Source organism: Triticum dicoccoides, chromosome 7A (assembly GCF_002162155.2).
Source record: "Triticum dicoccoides isolate Atlit2015 ecotype Zavitan chromosome 7A, WEW_v2.0, whole genome shotgun sequence".
Classification (NCBI taxonomy): Eukaryota; Viridiplantae; Streptophyta; class Magnoliopsida; order Poales; family Poaceae; genus Triticum; species Triticum dicoccoides.
In genome coordinates, this window is record NC_041392.1 from 640,493,350 (window position 1) to 640,518,754 (window position 25,405).

At 41.9% G+C, this 25,405-nt stretch overlaps 1 protein-coding gene across 1 annotated transcript in view; it reads right to left on the reverse strand.

Annotated features, from left to right (window-relative positions):
- LOC119328075 overlaps positions 1-2,078 on the reverse strand; it is a 4,074-nt gene extending 1,996 nt beyond the window's left edge. Inside the window, exons 1-3 of the mRNA XM_037601113.1 lie at positions 1,809-2,078; positions 1,246-1,532; positions 174-394 (exon numbers count right to left, since the gene is read on the reverse strand). Coding sequence (XP_037457010.1) covers positions 174-394; positions 1,246-1,532; positions 1,809-2,014 — 714 coding nt within the window. The 5' untranslated portion in view covers positions 2,015-2,078. The remainder of the gene's footprint in view (positions 1-173; positions 395-1,245; positions 1,533-1,808) is intronic.
- Positions 2,079-25,405: the final 23,327 nt, after the last annotated feature.

Genomic DNA, 25,405 nt, shown 5'->3' on the forward strand with positions numbered 1-25,405 from the left:
TCCTCAGATGGTTTCGCCCACACTGCAACATCCACCTAATGTGAGAACTTCCCCAGTGGGTACTTTATACCATATGGAATGCTTCAAGGGGACAAATACATTGTTTTATACTTGAGGGGGTTATTAAGTAGACTTATTGCTTGAAATAATCGTAGGTAAGTATGGATTTGCACCTGCTTCACAATGATGGGATCATCCCTGCTTATATTAACAACATAATTGCGCAATGTATCCAGATAATCTCGCACTGCTATGTATCCATACAACTCTACTGGGCCAAGATCCACAGTAAGTTCAGCCAACTTTAATGAGAAAATTTGTAACACGCGATTAGGTAGATGCCGAATGCACTCTCCATTGCGGATGTCGCAATCTGTGGGATCTGGTAGCCGAGCTTCATAAAAAAAGTAAAGAAATAAGTTAAATTGTAATGGAAAATAATACAGGAAAAAAATAGTCGTCATACAAAAAGTAAGCGTGCCACTAGAGGATTCCATGGCCCTATTGGAAGTTTCCTTTTCATCCAAATGGAAATTATCGATGTTCTTTTTACTATGAATTTCACTCCATCAAAGGTTTTTGTTTTAGGAAACCCAAAGAAAAAGCGGGTAACATTTCATCATGTCAGCAAGTAAAGGTCCATTTCGCCCTCCCAGATTATTTCATAACCCCCTAAATTTATTTATTTGTTATGTCTACCCCAAGAATTACTAAAACAAGTCAATTCAGCCCTTGATGAAAAATATTCTATTGTTTCACTTTCTAGAAGTCTTGTTGTAAGTTAGTTTTTTTATTTTGATGGTAGATAACATCACAGTCTATATAATAAAAATCATAATTTTCCATCCTGCATACTTGGGAGCAACTAAACCTACTTCAATGCTCATGGTACAAAAATATGTGCTAGAAATGCAAGTTTATGAACATATTTCTGTACGGTACATGGTGACAACAAAAAGGATAAAAACCAGTCATGTGGCGAACTGAGCTGGGGGGTGGGTTGGTGGAGGCCCAGGATATCCAAACTAAGGTAATGCAGGAATCTGAAGAATTTCCTCTCCTACCTTTGCAAAACCTAACAAATGCAACTCCTGAATGCCAATGCATCTACATTTAACTTGTAAAAGTAAGGAAAGTAAAGAAAAAAAGCCAGATGATTTCAACTGAGAACACATCAGTTGACACTATAGCTTAAAAAGGTGCTTGTAACAAATTGAAATAGGTAAAGAGAGATTATTTACTTACTCTCACTAGGGTCATCAACATTATAATCCCTTTTCCACAAATGAGTGTTCCTGTATAAAGAACCATCACGGTGTGTGCTTTTTGGAAGAATTCCCAGGTCAAGTACATCATCATCTTCTTCGGCATCGCTTGCTACCAATGCGCTCCTTCTATTGGTTGCACTCCTTCCGTTTTCATCACAACCAGAGATGTCCACAATATTCGAAGATGCATCATGTTTGCCGGCTATAGTATTCATATCTTGCAAGGTTGTCCCACTAGTCATGCTCCGAGATCCAGGTGGAAATCTATCACCAAAGAGAATAAAGAGCAAATCTGAGCACCCGACAGAAAATTCAATTCTTTTTCGGTTCCCCTTTTATAATCATCGGATTAACTATAAGACCCCACACCCCCTGCCTTATTTACAAAAATCAACACATAAGGATAATTAAAAGGGATTTTTCTCGAATACGCTCAGATAATTAAAAGGGGTAAAAAACCACAGTTGGTCAGAATCCAGATCCAAAACTATAATAAGAAACTAAAGGCGAAAATTTTGGCATCAGATGATGAGAGCATACCGGGAAACACGATGGACAGGTAGATCTGGAACCATCATGAGAGGGAAACCTCGCCGTGCAAGCGGTGGTGGCGACCGGTAAGGCGGGGCAGAGGCCATGAAAGAGAGGAGAGGTCGCGAGGTAGAGGAGAGGCGGCGCAGTGGGTCATGAGAGATGGCGACGCCAGGTCGCCGGAGGAGACGAAAAATCTGACGGAGGATTGGCATCTGAGCGCGCGGCGGCGGGAGAGGTGGGGTGTGCCGGTGTGGAGAATGGGGAGGGGAAAGGGCTGAACGCACGGGGCCGGTCTTCTTTACTCTCTTATATCAGATTTTCGCTTTTGCAGAAAACCCCAGATAATTATTGATAATCAACCCACAGGACAATTTCAAGTCAGATTTTCGTTTTGTTAGGAAATTCCATGATAGTTGGGTTAATCAACATGCGGTACATATCAAATGCTTTTTTAAAAGTATCCGTACCTTTTAAACCATGATTTCAAATTTAATATGTTATATACAATTTAATTAGAAAAACTAATCATCAACCCGTGCACCAGCACGGGCTAGAACGTTTGTTGTCACTGTATTTTGTGTTGTTGGTCAAGGATATTTGTACTTGCTACTTTTGTACCAAATAATGTCTAAATTTATTTTTCACATATTAGTTACGTATAGGGATACATATTTTTTTGATGATGTTTTAATTGTTAGACAAAATGATAAATCCTCAAAGTCTTGCAAATCCAAAATGCAATCATAGTCTTATAATTTTTTGAACAAACATGCAATTTTATCTACTAAGATCGGAATATACAATTCATATAAATAGACGCGTGTATATGGAAAGCTTAAAACCAAATTCAATAATTGATATTTCTCTTTAAAAAATACAATAATGCAACCGCAAGTTCGGGGACCCATAAAAGCAAAATACTGCTTCACCGTATTTTAGAACAATAATGAACATGTAAAAAACAGAATGGAGTTGAATATCCCATGTTGATTCCTATACATAACAAAAAGTAAGTAGTAAAACATTATCGTCCAAACAAAATGTTAATTTACAATGCTTTGGCTTTCAAGGTTAATCATCCAGTGCATTGCACATTTCAGAATTAACATCCTCTACAAAGCAACATAGCTTGGCAAATATGAATGCAAATATCAAGGATTACCGCAATGCAGAATTATGGAACAAAAATTGTACGCCAGAATATGAAACTTAACACCGAAAAATCCCCCAACTAAGAGACAGTTAACCCCATATTATAGTACATCTTGGAATGTAATATTAGTACCCCTGCCCAGGTATTCTGTAGTACTACCCAGCATAACCAAGATAAATATGAAGGATGGTTGGACACCAAAGATAATGCCTTCAATATTTTGTTTAGAATGCTAGTGACTTGTTTTCTGGAAATAACGCTACAGGCTAACTGCAATAGAAAAAAACAGGATTGTCACTGGGCCTATTTCAATTTAATATATTATCACACCATCGTCACCAAAAGAAATTAGAAAGTCATATATTCAAAGGCATGCTTCTAACCACATTATCAAGAGAAACTAATTCATAGTACACATATTTACGGTTTACGACTTTTTCCAAGAAATAATAAGACAATGATTTGAAAGGTCGTAACATTCACGGTGTATAAAATTATGGAAAACGTATTTCAACACGAAAGTTCCATCAAACATATTGTTTAGACATTATGTATGATTTCTAATATATGGGGCACAATCGAGTTAATCACACAACATCTAAGCATTGGTATGCCATAGGACTGAAACTTCAGCAATTTGAAGAAAACAAAGCAAGGAATCTTTGGACAATAACTTGGAAGTAATTAAGGGAACACAAAAATATATTTTTGGACACATAGCGATGTTCTTTCACACAAAAAAAAAATGCTGAAGCTCGTTGATAAAATGAACACATGGTTGGATACTCGTCAATCCTCCATCCTACCTTTTTTTGTTTCCCAAACGGAATTAATATTTAGTACCACATAATAGTAGGACTTTTAAAAAAAACTCATGGTAAGTTCGGTGATCCATCTTCAAAATTTTAATCATATTTGATATATCAGTAGGTGACGGGTTATCTATAATCTCTAAATAGTTCATCCCCACTATCCTATTTCTCTTAACATGCAGTCTATCCACCCCATCTAAACATGCAACCATTCCATGTAAGCACCGATGCCACATCAGCAACTTTTATGAAACGCACACGCATACATGTACAGAATAGCAGCTTTATCTCCATTATTTCATGAAGCAGGCGGAGAGGTCCCACATGTGAAATGATCTTCCATGTGATAGAACAACTCTTCCTCTCCCAATAACCTCCCTATATTCAATTGGAGCTTACATACCTATTAGAGCAACTCCACTCGTTCGGCCCCCAAGCGCAGCGGCCGGCGCTATTTCGGGCCATCGCCCGACACTTTTTAGGCACTGGGGGCGATCTAGGTCCCAGTCACGACCCCAGGGGCCGGCCCCAAGCCATTTAAATTCAAACATGACATTTTTCGCTACCAAAAAATGCCACAAGTCCGGCGATCAGCGCCACAAAGTCCGGCGATCACCATGCCACAGGTCGGCGACCAAGTAACTTGAAAGTTTGGTGTTCAAAAAGAAGGACGCGTAGGCAATGCATCAAACATGGGCGACCTGTGCGTTCCTGACATGTTTGGCTCGTGAAATCTTAATAGTGGTGGGGTTGGTAGGCGTGGTGGCGATCACCCAACTCGTCCATTTTTCTTTTGCATGCCTCCTCATTTGGTGGATGTGTGACGACCATCGGGACACGGTTGCTTCGACCACTCTCCTACGACAGTGTAACTGGATGAATTACTAATTGTAGCGCATAAATCCTCTTACACAAGTATAATCAGGCATGAATGTCCCTTTATTACGAAGTTTATTCCCTTTGATTATTTTAGCACTTATGTTAAAAAAATTGAAAGCCTGGACAGTTAAAAAAATGTGAACATTTATTTCCATATAATTAAAAGAACGAAAAAAACTTAGAAACGCGAATAGTTATTTAAGTTCGAAAAAATATGTTTAAACGATGAACATTTTATAAAAACATAAAATCATTAATTTTTTTAAAAGGGGGACATTCAGAAAAAAATTAAAAATGTTTTCTTAGACGCAAACATTATTTTGTTTTTGTGAACTTTTCAATAAAAAGAAATATTTTTTTGAATATGGAACATTTTATAAAATATTAACTTTATAAAAAAATCTCGAAAAATTCTAAAACAGAATCTTTTTTAAATGGCAACATTTTTGAAATGTTGAAGAAATTCCGAAACTAGTTTTTTTTAAGTTTCTAATATTTTTCAAAACAAGAATAAAATTTTATAATGCTGATTTTTTGAATATTTGAACAAAAAATTAAATTGTGAATATATTTTGTATATTTTTATTTCACGGTAAAATAAAAAAAGTGAAAAGGAAAACGAAACACAGGTATAAAAATTTAGTTTAAATGGCCCGGCCCAGTCATGGGCGACCTGTGCGTTCCTTGAACTATTTGTTGGTGTGTGCGACAAATAAGGTCTTTTTAACGCCTGGGCAGGATAATTACTAGGTTGGCTTTGTTGGGCTGGGGTGCGCCCGGCCCAATTGCGGAATTCTGGAGAAACTTTTTTGTCTTTTCTAGTAGATGCACAAAAATTTAGTACCACCTCGGATAAAAAAAAAAATTCAACGGTGAATGGATGAAAATATTGGAGAAACGCACCTTGTTTTATTAGTAGGTATAGATTTTCACTTTTGCAGAAAACCCCAAGTAATTATTGATAATCAACCCACATGACAGTTTTAAGTCAGATTTTCGTTTTGTTAGGAAACTAGCGGTGTGACCCGCGCATTTGCGCGGCTAGATTAGTTACACATTGTTATGATTATTTCTTTATTTGTATTTTATTTATTTTTCTAATTGCAAAATGTTTATTTTTATTTATTTATAATAGAATTTCTAAATGTTATAAAATTATATAGCCATATTACCACACGACTATGAATTATTTGTCCCACATATATTAGCACATGACTATACAATTTTTGTTTTACATGATTTACTGTTTTATCTTATTCAGGTACACAACTGAACAATCTATTAAGTCATCAATAGTGATGTTTCTGTTTAAGAATGGAAGTTAAAGATCCCGTGGGTTGCCATGCAAAAACAACACTTTCATACTAATATATAAGTTCCAGTTTACACTCTAGCTCCCATCGTTAGCTAGGATTAAGTAGAGTTCTTTTCTTTAATCTATCTCATCATTAGACATAATTTATTTGTGTCATCCTTTGAGATGTTTTCTTCCATTTCTTTTTTTTTGGGGGGGGGGGCATTATTTATTTTAATTGTTTGTCACTTGTGCATATGAGGTAATACCATCCCTCCATTGTACATTTTTGCACAAAAAAACATAAAATGGCACAATATGTGGCTTCCCTATTGTTTTGGCTATTAAAAACATATTGTCATACTTTCCTTTGTGCTCACTCTTGGAGTGCCTTGTTCTTTCTAGTCATTTTCATGTCTGTTTTAGGTCGATTTATGCCGTTAGAATATTAGCATGATTTCAATTTGCGAGGACACCGTTTTTTGTGTCATGTAATTAATACACTTATTGAGCGCACGCATAGTATATTGTAAGTGATTTTTGTCCATTTAATACTTGAGGTATAAGATGTCGCCTCTCCACCACCTGAATTGTGTGAAGCCTCGGAGTAACCAATGGTTCACACACGTATAGTGTTGTCCATACAATGTGTACTCAACAACTATTTTAACCTTACCTCTATGCATTTATCCATTTTTAAGAAACCCATGCATGTTGATAGATATCACCCGAGAGATGTTCCCCTATTGTTGGTCCAATAACTATATATATTGCATGCTGCCAAATTCAGATTAGACTGTCAACTTAATTTCAGTTTCACCCAAGACACTAAAACTTGGGATCGCTATTTCTCTAACAAACCCGTACTGCTCCTTTATTAACTGTTGTTCTGATCCGACTCAAATTTTCTAACTAACTTGTACTACTCTTTATTTACTATTGTTCAGATCCGACTCATATTTTCTTTTCTTCGTGCTTTAACAACCATACATAATCTAAAGCGTTAAAATTATTAAATCAATGATAAAGTAACGATGCAATCTATTTGTTCGTTGTTTTAATTACGAAATAAATTAGATATATATTCTGGGCTTTTTTTGCGGGAATATATATCAAACGTTAGCTTCATTTATGTGGGTCGCATGTATATTAAGTTGCTTTTTTCCTTATCCCAAATTTCATAACGTATAATGTATATTAAAAATTTAAATGACGCAAGAGGTTCATATATAAATTTGATTGTATTGTTTGTCCACCTAATAGTATATGTATCTAGTATGTTTATTTTGAACAATCTGACTCAAAACCTCGATCATCTGTGATGAACCACATTCTTGTAGATTCCAACTTAAAATGATAAATTCAGTGGCTTTGTTTGTACAGGTTGAATGTTTGTTTGCTTGGCCCGAATATTATTTCGGCGGCGTTGATCACCAATTCCTTTTTTGGGAATTGTATGTATATTTTTAGATGAATTGCATGCATGTTCTTTCTGAAAGACTTGCACCTATATTTTCTTGGAAAGACCCACCTGTACATTTTTTATATGTTCATGACGGATTCGGTTTGCCTGCTTCCTTTCCATGCTCCCATCCGTGCTCCCACCTCATCCAACGGTTGTATTTTTTCCTTTTTTCTTTCTAATCTAATCATCCCCCCCCTTGATTTTAAGGGGGTGGGGCCGGGCTTTATTTTGTTCCAATCAAATCAAGTCACGTATGCGGGAGCACGGATGGGCACACGGAAGGGGAGCAGGCAAGTCTCGTCCGTTCATGACTGTTTTTTTAATATCTACGCATGACTCAAGTTGTCTGATGTTGGATGCATGTTTTTGTAAAGACTTGCACGTAGTTTTTTCACATTGGTACAGGACCTAGATGGGCAAGTGCGCTTGTTGTAGATTGCTTGGACTCACCCAAGCGGCATGTACGTAGATGTCCTATGCTTGTGCGTGTCATGGCCGACGTAGGCCCCCTTCTTTTCTCTTTGTTTCAGGAAACTAACCTAGTCGTTTGTGTCCGACGATAAATTAACTTTGTATACGTGATAGGTTGTACATGCAAGGTATCGGAATTGCTTTTTTATTTTTGACCGACCCGTACAGCTTCTTCATTAAATATTGCTTTGATCAGACTGATATTTCCTTTTCCTTGTTCTTTACGCCCGAACATATTATCTCCAGCGTGACACAACGTACATAACAATATTGTACATTCCATGATAGTTGGGTTAATCAACCTGCAGTACATATAAAATGTTTTTTTTGAGCATCAGTACAAACACAAGCGCTCATATACACGTGCATACACTCATCCCTATGAACGCACACACGCACACCCTACCCCTATGAGCACCTCCGAGAGACTGAGCCGCCATATCATCTTGAGATTTACGAAGTCACCATAGGCGCCTAGTCGTCGACGAGAACGTCTCCTCCCACTGAAAGCGCATTGCCGGAAATCCTGAAATAAATCCAGGATTAATGCGAGCACCAGGCTTTGAACCCTGGTGGGTTGGGGATACCACTGTCCACCTAACCAACTCAACCACAGGTGTTTTCTTAAAAGTATCCGTATCTTTTAAACTGTGACTTCAAATTTAATAACAACAACAACAACAACAAAGCCTTTAGTCCCAAGCAAGTTGGGGTAGGCTAGAGGTGAAACCCATAAGATCTCGCAACCAACTCATGGCTCTGGCACATGGATAGCAAGCTTCCACGCACCTCTGTCCATAGCTAGCTCTTTGTCGATACTCCAATCCTTCAGGTCTCTCTTAACGGACTCCTCCCATGTCAAAATCGGTCGACCCCGCCCTCTCTTGACATTCTCCGCACGCTTTAGCCGTCCGCTATGCACTGGAGCTTCTGGAGGCCTGCGCTGAATATGCCCAAACCATCTCAAACGATGTTGGACAAGCTTCTCCTCAATTGGTGCTACCCCAACTCTATCTCGTATATCATCATTCCGGACTCAATCCTTCCTCGTGTGGCCACACATCCATCTCAACATACGCATCTCCGCCACACCTAACTGTTGAACATGTCGCCTTTTAGTCGGCCAACACTCCGCGCCATACAACATTGCGGGTCGAACCGCCGTCCTGTAGAACTTGCCTTTTAGCTTTTGTGGCACTCTCTTGTCACAGAGAATGCCAGAAGCTTGGCGCCACTTCATCCATCCGGCTTTGATTCGATGGTTCACATCTTCATCAATACCCCCATCCTCCTGCAACATTGACCCCAAATACCGAAAGGTGTCCTTCCGAGGTACCACCTGGCCATCAAGGCTAACCTCCTCCTCCTCACAGCTAGTAGTACTGAAACCGCACATCATGTACTCGGTTTTAGTTCTACTAAGCCTAAACCCTTTCGATTCCAAGGTTTGTCTCCATAACTCTAACTTCCTATTTATCCCCGTCCGACTATCGTCAACTAGCACCACATCATCCGCAAAGAGCATACACCATGGGATATCTCCTTGTATACCCCTTGTGACCTCATCCATCACCAATGCAAAAAGATAAGGGCTCAAAGCTGACCCCTGATGCAGTCCTATCTTAATCGGGAAGTCATCGGTGTCGACATCACTTGTTCGAACACTTGTCACAACATTATTGTACATGTCCTTGATGAGGGTAATGTACTTTGCTGGGACTTTGTGTTTCTCCAAGGCCCACCACATGACATTCCGCGGTATCTTATCATAGGCCTTCTCCAAGTCAATGAACACCATATGCAAGTCCTTTTTATGCTCCCTATATCTCTCCATAAGTTGTCGTACCAAGAAAATGGCTTCCATGGTCGACCTCCCAGGCATGAAACCAAACTGATTTTTGGTCACGCTTGTCATTCTTCTTAAGCGGTGCTCAATGACTCTCTCCCATAGCTTCATTGTATGGCTCATCAGCTTAATTCCACGGTAATTAGTACAACTCTGAACATCTCCCTTGTTCTTGAAGATTGGTACTAATATACTCCGTCTCCATTCTTCTGGCATCTTGTTTGCCCGAAAAATGAGGTTGAAAAGCTTGGTTAGCCATACTATCGCTATGTCCCCGAGACCTTTCCACACCTCAATGGGGATACAATCAGGGCCCATCGCCTTGCCTCCTTTCATCCTTTTTAAAGCCTCCTTCACCTCAGACTCCTGGATGCGCCGCACAAAACGCATGCTGGTCTTATCAAAGGAGTCATTCAGTTCAATGGTAGAACTCTCATTCTCCCCATTGAACAGCTTGTCGAAGTACTCCCGCCATCTATGCTTAATCTCTTCGTCCTTCACCAAGAGTTGGCTTGCTCCGTCCTTGATGCATTTGACTTGGCCAATATCCCTCGTCTTCCTCTCCCGGATCTTAGCCATCTTATAGATGTCCCTTTCACCTTCCTTCGTGCCTAACCGTTGGTAGAGGTCCTCATATGCCCGACCCCTTGCTTCACCAACAGCTCGCTTTGCGGCCTTCTTCGCCATCTTGTACTTCTCTATGTTGTCTGCACTCCTATCCAGGTATAGGCGTCTGAAGCAATCTTTCTTCTCTTTAAGCGCCTTCTGGACATCATCATTCCACCACCAGGTATCCTTATCTTCGCTTCTCCTTCCCCTGGACACTCCAAACTCCTCCGAGGCCACCTTACGAATGCAAGTCGCCATCTTCATCCACACATTGTCCGCATCCCCTCCTTCCTCCCAAGGGCCCTCCTTAAATACCCTCTCCTTGAACACCTGAGATACCTCCCCCTTGAGCTTCCACCACTTCGTTCTAGCGACCTTGGCACCCTTATCCCGCTGGACACGAATCCGAAAGCGGAAGTCAGCAACCACCAGCTTATGCTGGGGTACAACACTCTCCCCAGGTATCACCTTACAGTCTAGGCACGCACGCCTATCTTCTCTTCTCGAGAGGATGAAATCAATCTGGCTAGAGTGTTGGCCACTACTAAAAGTCACCAGATGTGATTCTCTCTTTCTAAAGAGGGTGTTAGCTACAATCATGTTGTAGGCTAGAGCAAAGCTTAAGACATCTTCTCCTTCTTGATTCCTGATGCCATAGCCAAAGCCCCCATGCGCCCCTTCAAAACCTGTGTTAGATGTACCCACGTGGCCATTGAGGTCTCCTCCTATGAAGAGCTTCTCACCAATCGGTACACTCCTAACCATGTCTTCCAAGCCTTCCCAGAACTCCCTCTTGGTGTTCTCATTGTGGCCTACTTGCGGGGCATATGCGCTGATAATATTGAGAACCAAGTCCTCAGCTACCAGCTTGACCAGGATAATCCGGTCCCCACGTCTCCTGACGTCTACCACTCCATACTTGAGGCTCTTGTTGATCAAGATGCCTACGCCATTTCTGTTTGCAGCCGTCCCCGTGTACCACAGCTTGAAGCCGGTATCCTCCACCTCCTTCGCCTTCTGTCCTCTCCATTTGGTTTCTTGGACGCAAAGGATATCAACACCTCTCCTCACTGCTGCATCAACTAGCTCCCGAAGCTTCCCTGTCAGAGACCCTACGTTCCAGCTACCTAAGCGAATCCTCCTAGGCTCGGCTAGCTTCCTTACCCTTCGCACTCGTCGAGTCAAATGCGAAGACCCTTGCTCATTTTCCACTACATCCGGGCGCCGATGTAGCGCGCCACTAAGGATGCGACGACCCGATCCTCGCTCACTTGCCACCGTATCCGGATCAAGATACGGCGCGCCACTTGAGGGGTGACGGCCCGGCCCTTACCCATTTTCCACCACACCCGGGTTCCGATGTGGCGCGTCGCTGAGAGGGTTACGCCCCAACGAAAATCTTTTGGGTTTCATCTCCATAAGAGTGGCTGAGTTTTTACGTTGGCTCGCCAAGCCTATCACAACCCTCCTCCTTTACCCGGGCTTGGGACTGGCTATGTTGAGACAACATAGGCGGAGTTGTGACTTCAAATTTAATATGTTATATAAAATTTGATTAGAAAAACTAATCATCAACCCGTGCACCAGCACAGGCTAGAACGTTTGTTGTCACTGTACTTGCTACTTTTGTACAAAATAGTGTCTAAATTTATTTTTCACATATTAGTTACATATAGGGACACATATTTTTTTGATGATGTTTTAATTTTCAGACAAAATGATAAATCCTCAAAGTCTTGCAAAGCCAAAATGCAATCATAGTCTTATAATATTTTGAACGAACATGCAATTTTATCTACTAAGATCGCAATATACAATTCGTATAAATAGACGCATGTATATTGAAAGCTTAAAACCAAATTGAATAATTGATATTTCTCTTTAAAAAATACAATAATGCAACCGCAAGTTCGGGGACCCATAAAAGCAAAATACTGCTTCACCATATTTTAGAACAATATAATGAATATGTAAAAAAAACAGAATGGAGTTGAATATTCCATGTTGATTCCTATACATAACAAAAAGTAAGTAGTAAAACATTATCGTCCAAACAAAATGTTAATTTACAATACTTTGGCTTTCAAGGTTAATCATCTAGTGCATTGCACATTTCAGAATGAACATCCTTTACAAAGCAACATAGCTTGGCAAATATGCATGCAAATATCAAGGATTTCTGCAACGCGGAATTATGAAAAAAAACTGTACGCCAGAATATGAAACTTAACACCGAAAAATCCCCCAACTAAGAGACAGTCTAACACTAATAGAAAACAGGGTTTTGATCCAGGCCTGAAGAGGGCATTAATCCCGGTTCTCATACGAACCAGGACCAATAGGAGCATTAGTCCCAGTTCATGAGGCCAGGGGGCGGCCGAGCCTCGGGGGCCAATGGTCCCGGTTCGTGTGACCCCTTTGGTCCCGGTTCCAGACACGAACGGGGACCAATGGGCCTTGCTCCTGGCCCACAACCTTTAGTCCCAGTTTGTGTCTGGAACCGGGACCAAATAGAGGCCTATATATACCTTGCCCGCGAGCAGAGCAGTGCACTCTTTGTTTTTTTAGCTAGCCGTGCGAGAGCTTTGTGGTGCTCTAGCTCACCTCCTATGCACATGAGGTGTTCGATGAAATACCCGAGCTACACTTTATAAGCTTTCTCCTCTCGAAATTCCTTGTCCCAACTCCATTTTCCTCAAGATTTGTCTAGGTTTGTGATACGTCTCCAACGTATCTATAATTTTTGATTATTCCATGCTATTATATTATCCATCTAGGATGTTTTATATGCATTTATATGCTATTTTATATGATTTTTGGGACTAACCTATTAACCTAGAGCCTAGTGCCAGTTTCTGTTTTTTCCTTGTTTTTGAGTATCACAGAAAAGGAATACCAAATGGAGTCCAATTGACGTGCCAATTTTTGATGATTTTTTATGGACGAAAAGAAGCCCCCGGAGTAAAAGAGTTGGGCCAGAAGAGTGCCGGGCTGTCCACGAGGGTGGCGGGTGCGCCCTACCCCCCCTGGGCATGGGCCCTATCTCGTGGACGACTTGGAGACCCCCCTAACGTGAGACCGACGCCAAAAATTCATATAAATACAGAAACCTCCAGAACATAACCTAGATCGGGAGTTCCGCCGCCGCAAAGTCTCTGTAGCCACCAAAAAACCAATCGGGACCCTGTTCCGGCACCCTGCCGGAGGGGGGATCCCTCACCGATAGACATCTTCATCATCCCGGTCTCTCCATGACGAGGAGGGAGTAGTTCACCCTCGAGGCTGAGGGTATGTACCAGTAGCTATGTGTTTGATCTCTCTCTCTCTCTCTCTCTCTCGTGTTCTTGATTTGACACGATCTTGATGTATCGCGAGCTTTGCTATTATAGTTGGATCTTATGATGTTTCTCCCCCTCTACTCTCTTGTAATGGATTGAGTTTTCCCTTTGAAGTTATCTTATCGGATTGAGTCTTTAAGGATTTGAGAACACTTGATGTATGTCTTGCGTGGGATACCCGTGGTGACAATGGGGTATTCTATTGATCTACTTGATGTATGTTTCGGTGATCAACTTGCGGGTTCAGTGACCTTGGGAATCTATGCATAGGGATTGGCACACGTTTTCGTCTTGACTCTCCGGTAGAAACTTTGGGGCACTCTTTGAAGTACTTTGTGTTGGTTTGAATAGATGAATCTGAGAATGTGTGATGCATATCGTATAATCATACCCACGGATACTTGAGGCGACATTGGAGTATCTAGGTGACATTAGGGTTTTGGTTGATTTGTGTCTTAAGGTGTTATTCTAGTATGAACTCTAGGATAGATCGAACGGAAAGAATAACTTCGTGTTATTTTACTATGGACTCTTGAATAGATCGATAAGAAAGGATAACTTTGAGGTGGTTTCGTACCCTACAATAATCTCTTCGTTTGTTCTCCACTATTAGTGACTTTGGAGTGACTCTTTGTTGCATGTTGAGGGATAGTTATATGATCCAATTGTGTTATTATTGTTGAGAGAACTTGCACTATTGAAAGTATGAACCCTAGGCCTTGTTTCAACGCATTGCAATACCGTTTTCGCTCACTTTTATCATTAGTTACCTTGCTGTTTTTATATTTTTAGATTACAAAAACCTATATCTACCATCCATATTGCACTTGTATCACCATCTCTTCGCCGAACTAGTGCACCTATACAATTTACCATTGTATTGGGTGTGTTGGGGACACAAAAGACTCTTTGTTATTTGGTTGCAGGGTTGTTTGAGAGAGACCGTCTTCATCCTATGCCTCCCACGGATTGATAAACCTTAGGTCATGCACTTGAGGGAAATTTGCTACTGTCTTACAAACCTCTGCACTTGGAGGCCCAACAACGTCTACAAGAAGAAGGTTATGTAGTAGACATCAGTTTGGTGGTCCTTCCTGTCCCGTCCACGTCCTCACTACCGTCGATCGCCCGCGCCGATCTCGTCGCCGGCGCCACTGTGGTGAGCCTCTTGTTCTTATCTTCTTTGTAAAAGAAAAAAACTCTTACTTATATGATTTAGATTGCTACTTGTATAATTTTCTTACTTTTATTATTGTTTGAATGTTTGTTATTATATAGTGCGATGGTTTTGGTATTCGCCCCCGTCGGCCCTCGTCCTGTCTATGATTCGGATGTGGTATATACTATCTTTTATAACTATTTCTTTCATTTAGTGTTTATGACAATTATGCCGACCAACATGACATAGATGTTTTATGTAGGAGGTATATGGACCGAAAATTCCAACTGACCCTCTTGTCGAGAGGTTAAAATTTAGTTGAAAAGAAAACGATTACTTGAAGAAAAAATTGAAAAGAATTGAGGAGGAGAAGATGGCATTGGAGTTGCATGTTGCGGATATCATCGATGATCACAAGATCAAGATGGATAAAATGCGCTTGAAGATTAGAAAGATTAAAAAATATGCCATTCATACCGAGGCTTGGTATCATTATGCCGTTGGATCAATTGTTACCTTAGTTGCGATTATGATCGCATATGTTGTTGCATTGAAATGTTTTACATAGTTTCAATGTATGGTTTAATTAGATGCTCTCGAGAGCTATATGTTGTTCAATGAGAACTATGTATTAACTTTATGTATTTATTTTTTTAGTAATAATATTTGATCACTACTGTACTTTGGTTTTAATGTGATGATGAAATCCCTTTGTAACAGATGAGTTTTCGTCCAAAGCCCTGATACTTCGAAAGAGATTGTCCGTTTTGCACACGAAGTGCATCCAGTTTTTGCTGTAACCCTCTCATCTTTTTAGAACATGCTATGTGGGTGAAATGATGATACCATGCCAACTTTCAACCTTTTCAGAGTTCATTTTAAGTGCTTTTCAATTTCAGGGTCATTTAGCTCAAAAAATCAATAAATGCATGAAAAATAGCAAATGAAGTCAGAAATGGTTGAAAATTGATGATGTGGCTTTGAATGGTGCATTTTGAACACACAAAAAGTCTAGAGTTCAAATAAGTTCAAATAAATGAAATCCCTTTGTAACAGATGAGTTTTCGTCCGAACCCCTGATACTTCAAAAGAGATTGTCCATTTTGCACACGAAGTGCACCCAGTTTTTGCCTTAACTCTCTCAACTTTTTAGAACATGATATGTGGCTGAAATGATGATACCATGCCAACTTTCAACCTTTTCAGAGTTCATTTGAAGTGCTTTTCAATTTCAGGGTCATTTAGCTCCAAAAAAAAAATCAGTAAATGCATGAAAATAGCAAATGAAGTCAGAAATGGTTGAAAATGGATGATGTGGCTTTGAATGGTGCATTTTGAACACACAAAAAGTCTGGAGTTCAAATAAGTTCAAATAAATGAAATCCCTTTGTAACAGATGAGTTTTTGTCTGAAACCCTGATACTTCGAAAGAGATTGTCCATTTTGCACACAAAGTGTATCCAGTTTTTGTCGTAACCCCCTCAACCTTTTAGAACATGCTATGTGGGTGAAATGATGATACCATGCCAACTTTCAACCTTTTCAGAGTTAATTTATAGTGTTTTTCAATTTCAGGGTCATTTAGCTCAAAAAATCAGTAAATGCATGAAAAATAGCAAATGAAGTCAGAAAGGGTTGAAAATTGATGATGTGGCTTTGAATGGTGCATTTTTAACACACAAAAAGTTTGGAGTTCAAATAAGTTCAAGTAAATGAAATCCCTTTGTAACAGATGAGTTTTCGTCCAAAACCCAGATACTTCGAAAGAGATTGTCCATTTTGCACACGAAGTGCATCCAGTTTTTGCCTTAACCCTCTCAACTTCTTAGAACATGCTATGTGGCTGAAATGATGATACCATGCCAACTTTCAACCTTTTCAGAGTTCATTTGAAGCGCTTTTCAATTTCAGAGTTCATTTGAAGTGTTTTTCAACTCTAATAGCAAAAAGAATGAACTAAAAATAATCAATTAAAATATTCTGTTATGATCAACTAAAACAAAACTATATTATTCTTCAATAGCAAAAATAATCAACTAAAAATATTTTATAAAACTCTAATAGCAAAAGGAATAAACTAAAAAGATTTTATAAACCTCTAGTATTTTTGAAACAAAAAATATATAAAATTTATGCAACTAAAATTATCAAAGTATTTTTTGTTCAAAACATTAATAGCAAAAAGAATTTTCATAAAGAATTTTTTTGTTAGCAAACTAGAATAACAAAATCTGTTTTGGATTAAAACATACATTTAAAATAACCTAAAAATTACCAAATTGAATATAATGATAAAACACAGTAATATTAAATAGCAGGAAAAAGAATCAGAAAAAAATCTATTTGTATAGTAAAGTTATTTAGAAACTAGTGATTCACACAAATTTCAAAGAATTCAAATTTAAACTATTCAAATTTGAAAGCTAATGGCACTAACAGAAAGTTTATAATTTTTATGACCTAAAAGCAAAAAAGAATCACAGGAAAACAGAAAGTACAAACAAAATAAAATAAATAAAGCAAAAAAAACTGGAAAAAGATTAAAAAATGCCACCTAGTGGGCCACCACGGCCTGAATACGACTAGAAACCCAACCAACTTGTTGGGCCAGGATTCAGGCCCATAGAAGCCCGGTAGGCCCACAGGCAGAAGTGTCAGATTAGGCCCGCAAGCCTGCAGTTGAGAGGAGCTCAGCGCTTATAAACCACTCTCGAGCTCTCTTAGCTAGCGAGGTGGGACTAAACATTTGGCCCCGGGGGGCACCAACCGGGACCAATGCCCCCCTTTGGTCCCGGTTTGTGCTACCAACCGGAACCAAAGGGTGTCATTGGTCCCGGTTTGTGCCACCAACCGGTACCAAAGGTATCTGCTTCCCGCCCTTTGGGCTGCTGAAAAGAGACCTTTGGTCCCGGTTGGTGGTACGAACCGGAACTAAAGGGGGGCATTGGTCTCGGTTGGTACCATGAACCGGTACCAATGCTTCGTGTATATAAGAAACACTTGTGAAAATTTCCATTCAGTTCTTTGATCCCGCGCTCTCTCCCCATCGTCGATGAACACCTCGACGCCGCCAGGCTGCCGGACAGCGTCGTCGCCTCCCCGAGCCCGTTGTCTTCGTCGCCGGCATCCCCGAGCCCGTCGTCCTCGTCCCCGTCCCCGTCGCCTCCCCAAGCCAGCCGTCCTCATCCCCGTCACCGCGTGGCGCCCCGAGCCGGCCATCCTCCTCGTCCCCGTCGCCGCGTGCTGCCCCGAGCCCGCCGTCCTCGTCGCTGGCCTCCAGCCATCACCCCCCAATGAGCCCCCCCTTTCCCATTGTCCCCTGCTCCCCGTCTCCGCGTGCCCCCGAGCCCGGCCTTGCTCTGCCACTGCTCCATGGTCGCTGCCGGCCCCGACGCATTGAAGAGCAGCAGCAACACCGTGAATGAGAAGAGGAGTGGACAATGAAGAGCAGCTGCAACAGCAGCAGTCCCCCCTTTTTGAATTTTTTTACAGTGATGAATAGTGCATAGAAGGTGTTTGATGAAATTCTAGATGGCTTTGGGCATTTTTGAAATTTCTGATTTTTTTTTGTGGTGAGGTACTGATGCAAGACAAAGGTGATGGCAAAATTTCAGAATTTTGGAGTGGTTTAGAACAGGTTTTCAGCAAGGAATTTGAACTTGGTTCAAATTTCATTTGAACAAAATTTGAAAAATTTGAACTATGGATTAGAAGGTTTTTGGTGAAATGGAGTGTGGGTACTGTCATGCAGTTGGAGTAACTTTTTCAGGATTTTTTAGCAAGGAAAAATAGGGTTGTAGTTCAATGCCAAGATTGGACCAAAATTGAAAAATGGAAGTTGTGCTCAAAATTTTCAAATGACCAAAGTGGGGTTTTGCCTAAAAATGATCTATAGGCATCAGAGGACTTCTCAAAAAATTGTGGCATTTGAAAAGAATTATTTGAAATAGTTCTACTGCAACAGGGTCATTCTAGAGTTTGAAAATACTAATAAAAGATTTTTTGAGGCCAAATCATTATAAAAATAATTACTAATGATTTTTTTCATAGCATTTTTTTGTCCATGTATGTATGTATGTATGTATGTATAGATATAGAAAATGTTCATATATGATGTTTTTTTGTTCATAACAATTTTTTTCCATGTATGTATGTATGTATTTTTTTAGATGTGCTCTGTTTTTTCAGATGAGATGAAATGATATGAGATGAGATTTATGAGATGTCCATTTGTTGTATAAACATAAACCCGATAACTTCAATTCCCCTCGGGCTTATATTTTTGTGAGCATAGAAGTTTTTTTAACTTGTATGTATTTGATCACCGCGGATAGTTGCGACAGGAGTTTTCCCTTTAATTTTGAGGCATATGATCTAGATAATGTCCAATGCCTCATATCGCGAACATAGTTATATTGGACAATTGATCTTCATATAAACGAAGCATAAAAGTTTAGCAACCAGTTTAGCAATCACTTAGAAACAGCGTTGTCGAGGCCACCCCAAACCCTAGACGAAGAAAGAGCGTTGTTGATCTACCCCATCCCGCCCCTACCCGTAATTGTTATGTTCATTGTTGTCATTAGCTATGTATATGTTTGTGCTTATGATTCCTTGTTGTGATATTAGCTAGGTTATGTTTGCCACTAATATATCCATCTCATGTTTGTATATTAATTGCCATGTTGTAATATTTGCAGAAACTATGGATCAAAGAGACTTGGAACAAGAAGAGTTGTTGGGGGACATAATCCGCGACAGACGTGATGTATTGTCGTATCTCAACGACACCGATGGTCAGAAAGGAGAGGATGACTGCTCCGGTGACCGAACGGAGGAGGTAGCTGTTGCAAAGTCTGGCGAGGTATATATATTAATTAAGCCTGTGCTGACTAATTGACGCATTAATTGTTTTGGTATGTACATATATTAACGCTTCTTTCTTCTTTTATAGCCCTCCAGATCAAGCCAAACTTCCGTAACGAGACGAGGCCTGAAGAAAAGGTTGTGCCAGGATGAAAGGTTCACGATCACAGAAATCGCGGGCAATGGCCAACCGATTGAACCCAAGCGAACCAAGGACGCCATTTGTTGCTCAGTGCGGAGCTATTGTTAGGGACACCATCCCAATCAACATCCAACAATGGAATAAGCTGGCTAAGGCCGGCGACCCTGAAGTTTCTTATGTCAATGATAGACAGAAAGTTGATCTTTGGACCTGCTGAAGGCAAATTTCACCCTACCGCCAGAGGAGGATCTGGATAAGCAAGTTATAGAGACAAAGGTCAAGTGATATGCTCTTAAGAAGATTGCAGATCTATTCAGGAGGTGGAAGAAAGAGTTGAACACAAACTTTGTTGACAAAGGGAAGACTCCAGAATTCACGGCCGATTTGAGAAGATAAGAGATCACTGGCCCGCATTTGTGGCCTACAAGACATCAGAGAAGGGTAAGAAAATGTCAGAGACAACACAAGAAAAATGCTGCAAAGAAGTTGTATCACCATCACACGGGGTTAGGTGGCTACCTCAAAGCTCGGCCGTTGTGGGACAAAGCTGAGAAAGACCTGATTGCTAAGGGGGTCCAACCAGCGACACTGAACTGGCCAGACTATTCAAGGACTTGGTTCTTCCGGGTTGGGGGAACTTTGGACCCAGAAACAGGGGAGTGTTGTTGGACGGACGAGCAACTTGCAATACCGGTCAAGAAGCTTAAGAATTATATTGCTGCAACGCAGAAAGGGACGTTCATTCCCGACAAAGTGAAGGACGAGATGTCTGAGGCCCTCGGGAATCCTGAGCACCCTAGACGAACACGAGGCACACCAGGCTCTGTTGCATGGGTGCATGGGTTCCCCGATGCAAGCGGTTACAAAAAGCGAGAGAGAAAGAGGAAAGTGGAGCAGAGCGAAATGGAGACAATCAAAGCAAGATTAGCGAAGCTAGAGGAATTTGCAACTGCCGACCAACCATCTCAGTGGCTCGAAGCTACCCCAGAAGCTACCCCGCCATCTCAGCGGAGAAGCAGTGTGGCTTCCATGGAGCTAGCCCAGCCTGATTTGACGGCTCCTCGCTACCCCGTGGATACTATCACGGAGGCTGATAACCCACAAGTATAGGGGATCGCAACAATTTTTGAGGGTAGAGTATTCAACCCAAATTTATTGATTCGACACAAGGGGAGCCAAAGAATATTCTCAAGTATTAGCAGCTGAGTTGTTAATTCAACCACACCTGAAGTATCCCGACTATTGTCACTCCGAGGTTGCCGGATCATAACACGTAGTAGGTGACTATAACTTGCAAGATATGATCAAGAACACTCATATATTCATGAAAACATAAGAGGTTCAGATATGAAATCATGGCACTCGGGCCCTAGTGACAAGCATTAAGCATGGCAAAGTCACAACAACATCAATCTTAGAACATAATGGATACTAGGGATCAAACCCTAACAAAACTAACTCATTACATGGTAAATCTCATCCAACCCATCACTGTCCAGCAAGCCTACGATGGGATTACTCACGCACAACGGTGAGCATCATGAAATTGGTGATGGAGGATGGTTGATGATGACGATGGCGATGAATTCCCCTCTCCGGAGCCCCGAACGGACTCCAGATCAGCCTTCCCAAGGAAGAACAGGGCTTGGCGGTGGCTCCGTATCATAAAACGCGATGAATCCTTCTCTCTGTTTTTTCTCCCTAATCATGAATATATGGAGTTGGAGTTGAGGTCGGTGAAGGTCCAGGGGGCCCATGAGATAGGGCGGCACGACCAGGGGGGTAGGGCGCGCCTCCCACCCTCGTGGCCAGGGTGTGGGCCCCCTTCAGCTGATTCTTTCGCCAGTATTTTTTATTAATTCCAAAAAATATCTCCGAGAAGTTTCAGGTCATTCTGAGAACTTTTATTTCTACACAAAAGTAACACCATGGCAGTTCTGCTGAAAACAACGCCAGTCCAGGTTAGTTCCATTCAAATCATGCAAATTAGAGTCCAAAGCAAGGGCAAAAGAGTTTGGATAAGTAGATACGTTGGAGACGTGTCAACTCCCCCAAGCTTAACCCATTGCTTGTCCTCAAGCAATTCAGTTGACAAAGTGAAAGTGATAAAGAAAAACTTGTACAAACTTTGTTTGATCTTGTTGTTGCAAATATGTAAAGCCAACATTCAAGTTTTCAGCAAAGATCATGAACTAACCATATTCACAATAACATTTAGGTCTCACGTTTACTCATATCTTTGGCATAATCAACTAGTGAGTAATAATAATAAATTTCGGATGACAACACTTTCTCAAAACAATCATGATATGATATAACAAGATGGTATCTCGATAGCCCTTTCTGAGACCGCATAACATAAATGCAGAGCACCGCTGAAGATCAAGGACTGACTAGACATTATAATTCATGACACAAGAGATCCAGTCACAGTCATACTCAATGTAAATTAATAACAATGCATACAAATGAAAGTGGTGCTCTCTAACTGGTGCTTTTTATAAGAGGATGATGACTCAACAGAAAAGTAAATTGATAGGCCCTTCGCGGAGGGAAGCAGGGATTTACAGAGGTGCCAGAGCTTGAGTTTTGAAACATAGATAAATAATATTTTGAGCAGTATACTTTCATTGTCAACACAACAACCAAGAGATCTCGGTATCTTCCATGCTACATACATTATAGGCGGTTCCCAAATAGAATGCTAAAGTTTATACTCCCCCATCACCAACAAGCACATTCCATGACTAGTCCGAAACTACGGGTACCGTCCAACTAACAACAATCCCGGGGGAGTTTTGTTTGCAAATATTTTTATTTGATCTGAGCATGGGACTGGGCATCCCGGTTACTGGCCATTTTCTCGTGAATGATGAGCGGAGTCCACTCATCGTGAGAATAAACCACCTAGAATGGAAAATATAGACAACCCTAGTTGACGCATAAGCGATTCGAGCATACAAAACCAAATGGCCCGGCCCAGTCTTGGGCGACCTGTGCGTTCCTTGAACTATTTGTCGGTTTGTGCGACAAATAAGGTCTTTTTAACGCCTGGGCAGGATAATTACTGGGTTGGCTTTGTTGGGCTGGAGTGCGCCCGGCCCAATTGTGGAATTCTGGAGAAACTTTTTGTCTTTTCTAGTAGATGCACAAAAATTTAGTACCACCTCGGATAGAAAAAATATTTTCGACGATGAACGGATGAAAATATTGGAGAAACACACTTTGCTTTATTAGTAGGTATAGATTTTCACTTTTGCAGAAAACCCCAGATAATTATTGATAATCAACCCACATGACAGTTTTAAGTCAGATTTTTGTTTTGTTAGGAAACTAGCGGTGTGACCCGCGCATTTGCGCGGCTAGATTAGTTACACATTGTTATGATTATTTCTTTATTTGTATTTTATTTATTTTTCTAATTGCAAAATGTTTATTTTTATTTATTTATAATAGAATTTCTAAATGTTATAAAATTATATAGCCATATTACCACATGACTATGAATTATTTGTCCCACATATATTAGCACATGACTATACAATTTTTGTTTTACATGATCTACTGTCTTATCTTATTCAGGTGCACAATTGAACAATCTATTAAGTCATCAATAGTGATGTTTCTGTTTAAGAATGGAAGTTAAAGATCCCGTGGGTTGCCATGCAAAAACAACACTTTCATACTAATATGTAAGTTCCAGTTTACACTCTAGCGATCCCGCAAAAAAAAAGTTTACACTCTAGCTCCCATCGTTAGCTAGGATTAAGTAGAGTTCTTTTCTTTAATCTATCTCATCATTAGACATAATTTATTTGTGTCATCCTTCGATATGTTTTCTTCCACTTCTTTTTTTTGGGGGTGGGAGGGGGGCGGGATTATTTATTTTAATTGTTTGTCACTTCTGCATATGAGGTAATACCATCCCTCCATTGTACATTTTTGCACAAAAAATATATAAAATGGCACAATATGTGTCTTCCCTACTATTTTTGCTATTAAAAACATATTGTCATACTTTCCTTTGTGCTCACTCTTAGAGTGCCTTGTTCTTTCTGGTCATTTTCATGTCTGTTTTAGGTCGATTTATGCCGTTAGAATATTAGCATGATTTCAATTTGCGAGGACACTGTTTTTTGTGTCATGCAATTAATACACTTATTGGCCGCACACATAGTATATTGTCATTGTTTTTAATCACCCAATTTCATCTATCTCATATACTAAGTGATTCTTGTCCATTTAAGGGCATCTCCAGCCGCGCCCCCAAGAAGGCCCCCCGGGCGCCTTTTCGTCCGCCGGCGCCAAAAAATTGGTCTAGTCACGCCCCAAGAGCCCAGTTTTCACCGGCTCGGGCCGAAATTGGCGACGACGGACTCAACCCGAACCCGACGTGCTGGGGGTCGCTCGGGTGCGCCGGGCGAATCGTTTTTGGCGCGAAGAGCCGCGGGCCCGCCGCGTCAGCGACCCTATCCTCTTCTCGCCCCTTCGTTGTCCTCATCGCCTCGTTTCCCGCGACGAATCAATGCCAAAGCTGCCGCGCGCTGCCGCGCCGGTCAGCCTCCATTGATGCCTCACGGGCGGCGCAGTGAAGGCTGGGCAGCGCGTCCCTCGGCCGCCACGCAATGACGCCACGCGTAACGCGTCGGCCAAGCCTACCACGTGGCGTCTCCGCCTATAAAAGCCGTCTGCAAGCGCGCCGGAGAGACTCACCTCGATCATCCACCGACGACGCGCTCATTTCTCCCCCTTTCCTCCTCTCGCCGCCAGTTGAAAAAGCATGGCCGAGCATTTCCCAGGCGATGGCGCGGCGGCGAATGGATTCGGGCGCCGTCATCTGCACAAGGGCGAGGCTCGCCTCCTTTTCGAGGCCGAGTACCCGGTCCCGCCGGACATGCGGGTGCCCGGGGCTTGGAGGATCAGCGCCGGCGGCGTGCCGGTGCCACCACCACCCACCGGGGCGACGCGGCGTGCGGAGATCGCATGCATCCGCGCGTCCCTGCCGCGGGCGGCGAGGGAGGGGCCACAGTACGTCCCCGACAGCCCGCTCTGGGAGCCCTACTTCCGCCGCCATGACGCCGAGCAGCTCGAGGCCACCAACGGCGTCGTGCCCTCCGGCAGGCTCAACTCCGATGGCCGGCGCCGGTGGTGGGGCGTGCCCGGCCGCACGTTGGAGGCCGTTCTCGAGTACATCGAGGGCGGCAACACGCCGCGCCTCGAGTACCCCGCTCCCCCGTCATCCTCACGTCGCCGGGGAAGCTCCGGGACACCGAGGCGCATGGAGACCGGGGCGTCCTCCTCCTCGTCCGGCGGCTCTCCCTGCCTCCACCTCCGCCCCGTCAAGCCGGAGCCCCAGGACACGCGTGTCAGCGCGCGTACCCGCAGCTCCGGCGGCTCTACCTGCCTCCACCTCCGCCCCGTCAAGCCGGAGCCCCAGGACACGCCTGTCCGCGCGCGTACCCACAGCTCCGGCGCCCTCGTCGAGCCCAAGGTGGAGTCCAGCCTCCCCCCGGAGTACGACGAGATAGCCCGGCGCGGCTTCTCCGATGAGGACGCCATGCGGTGGTCG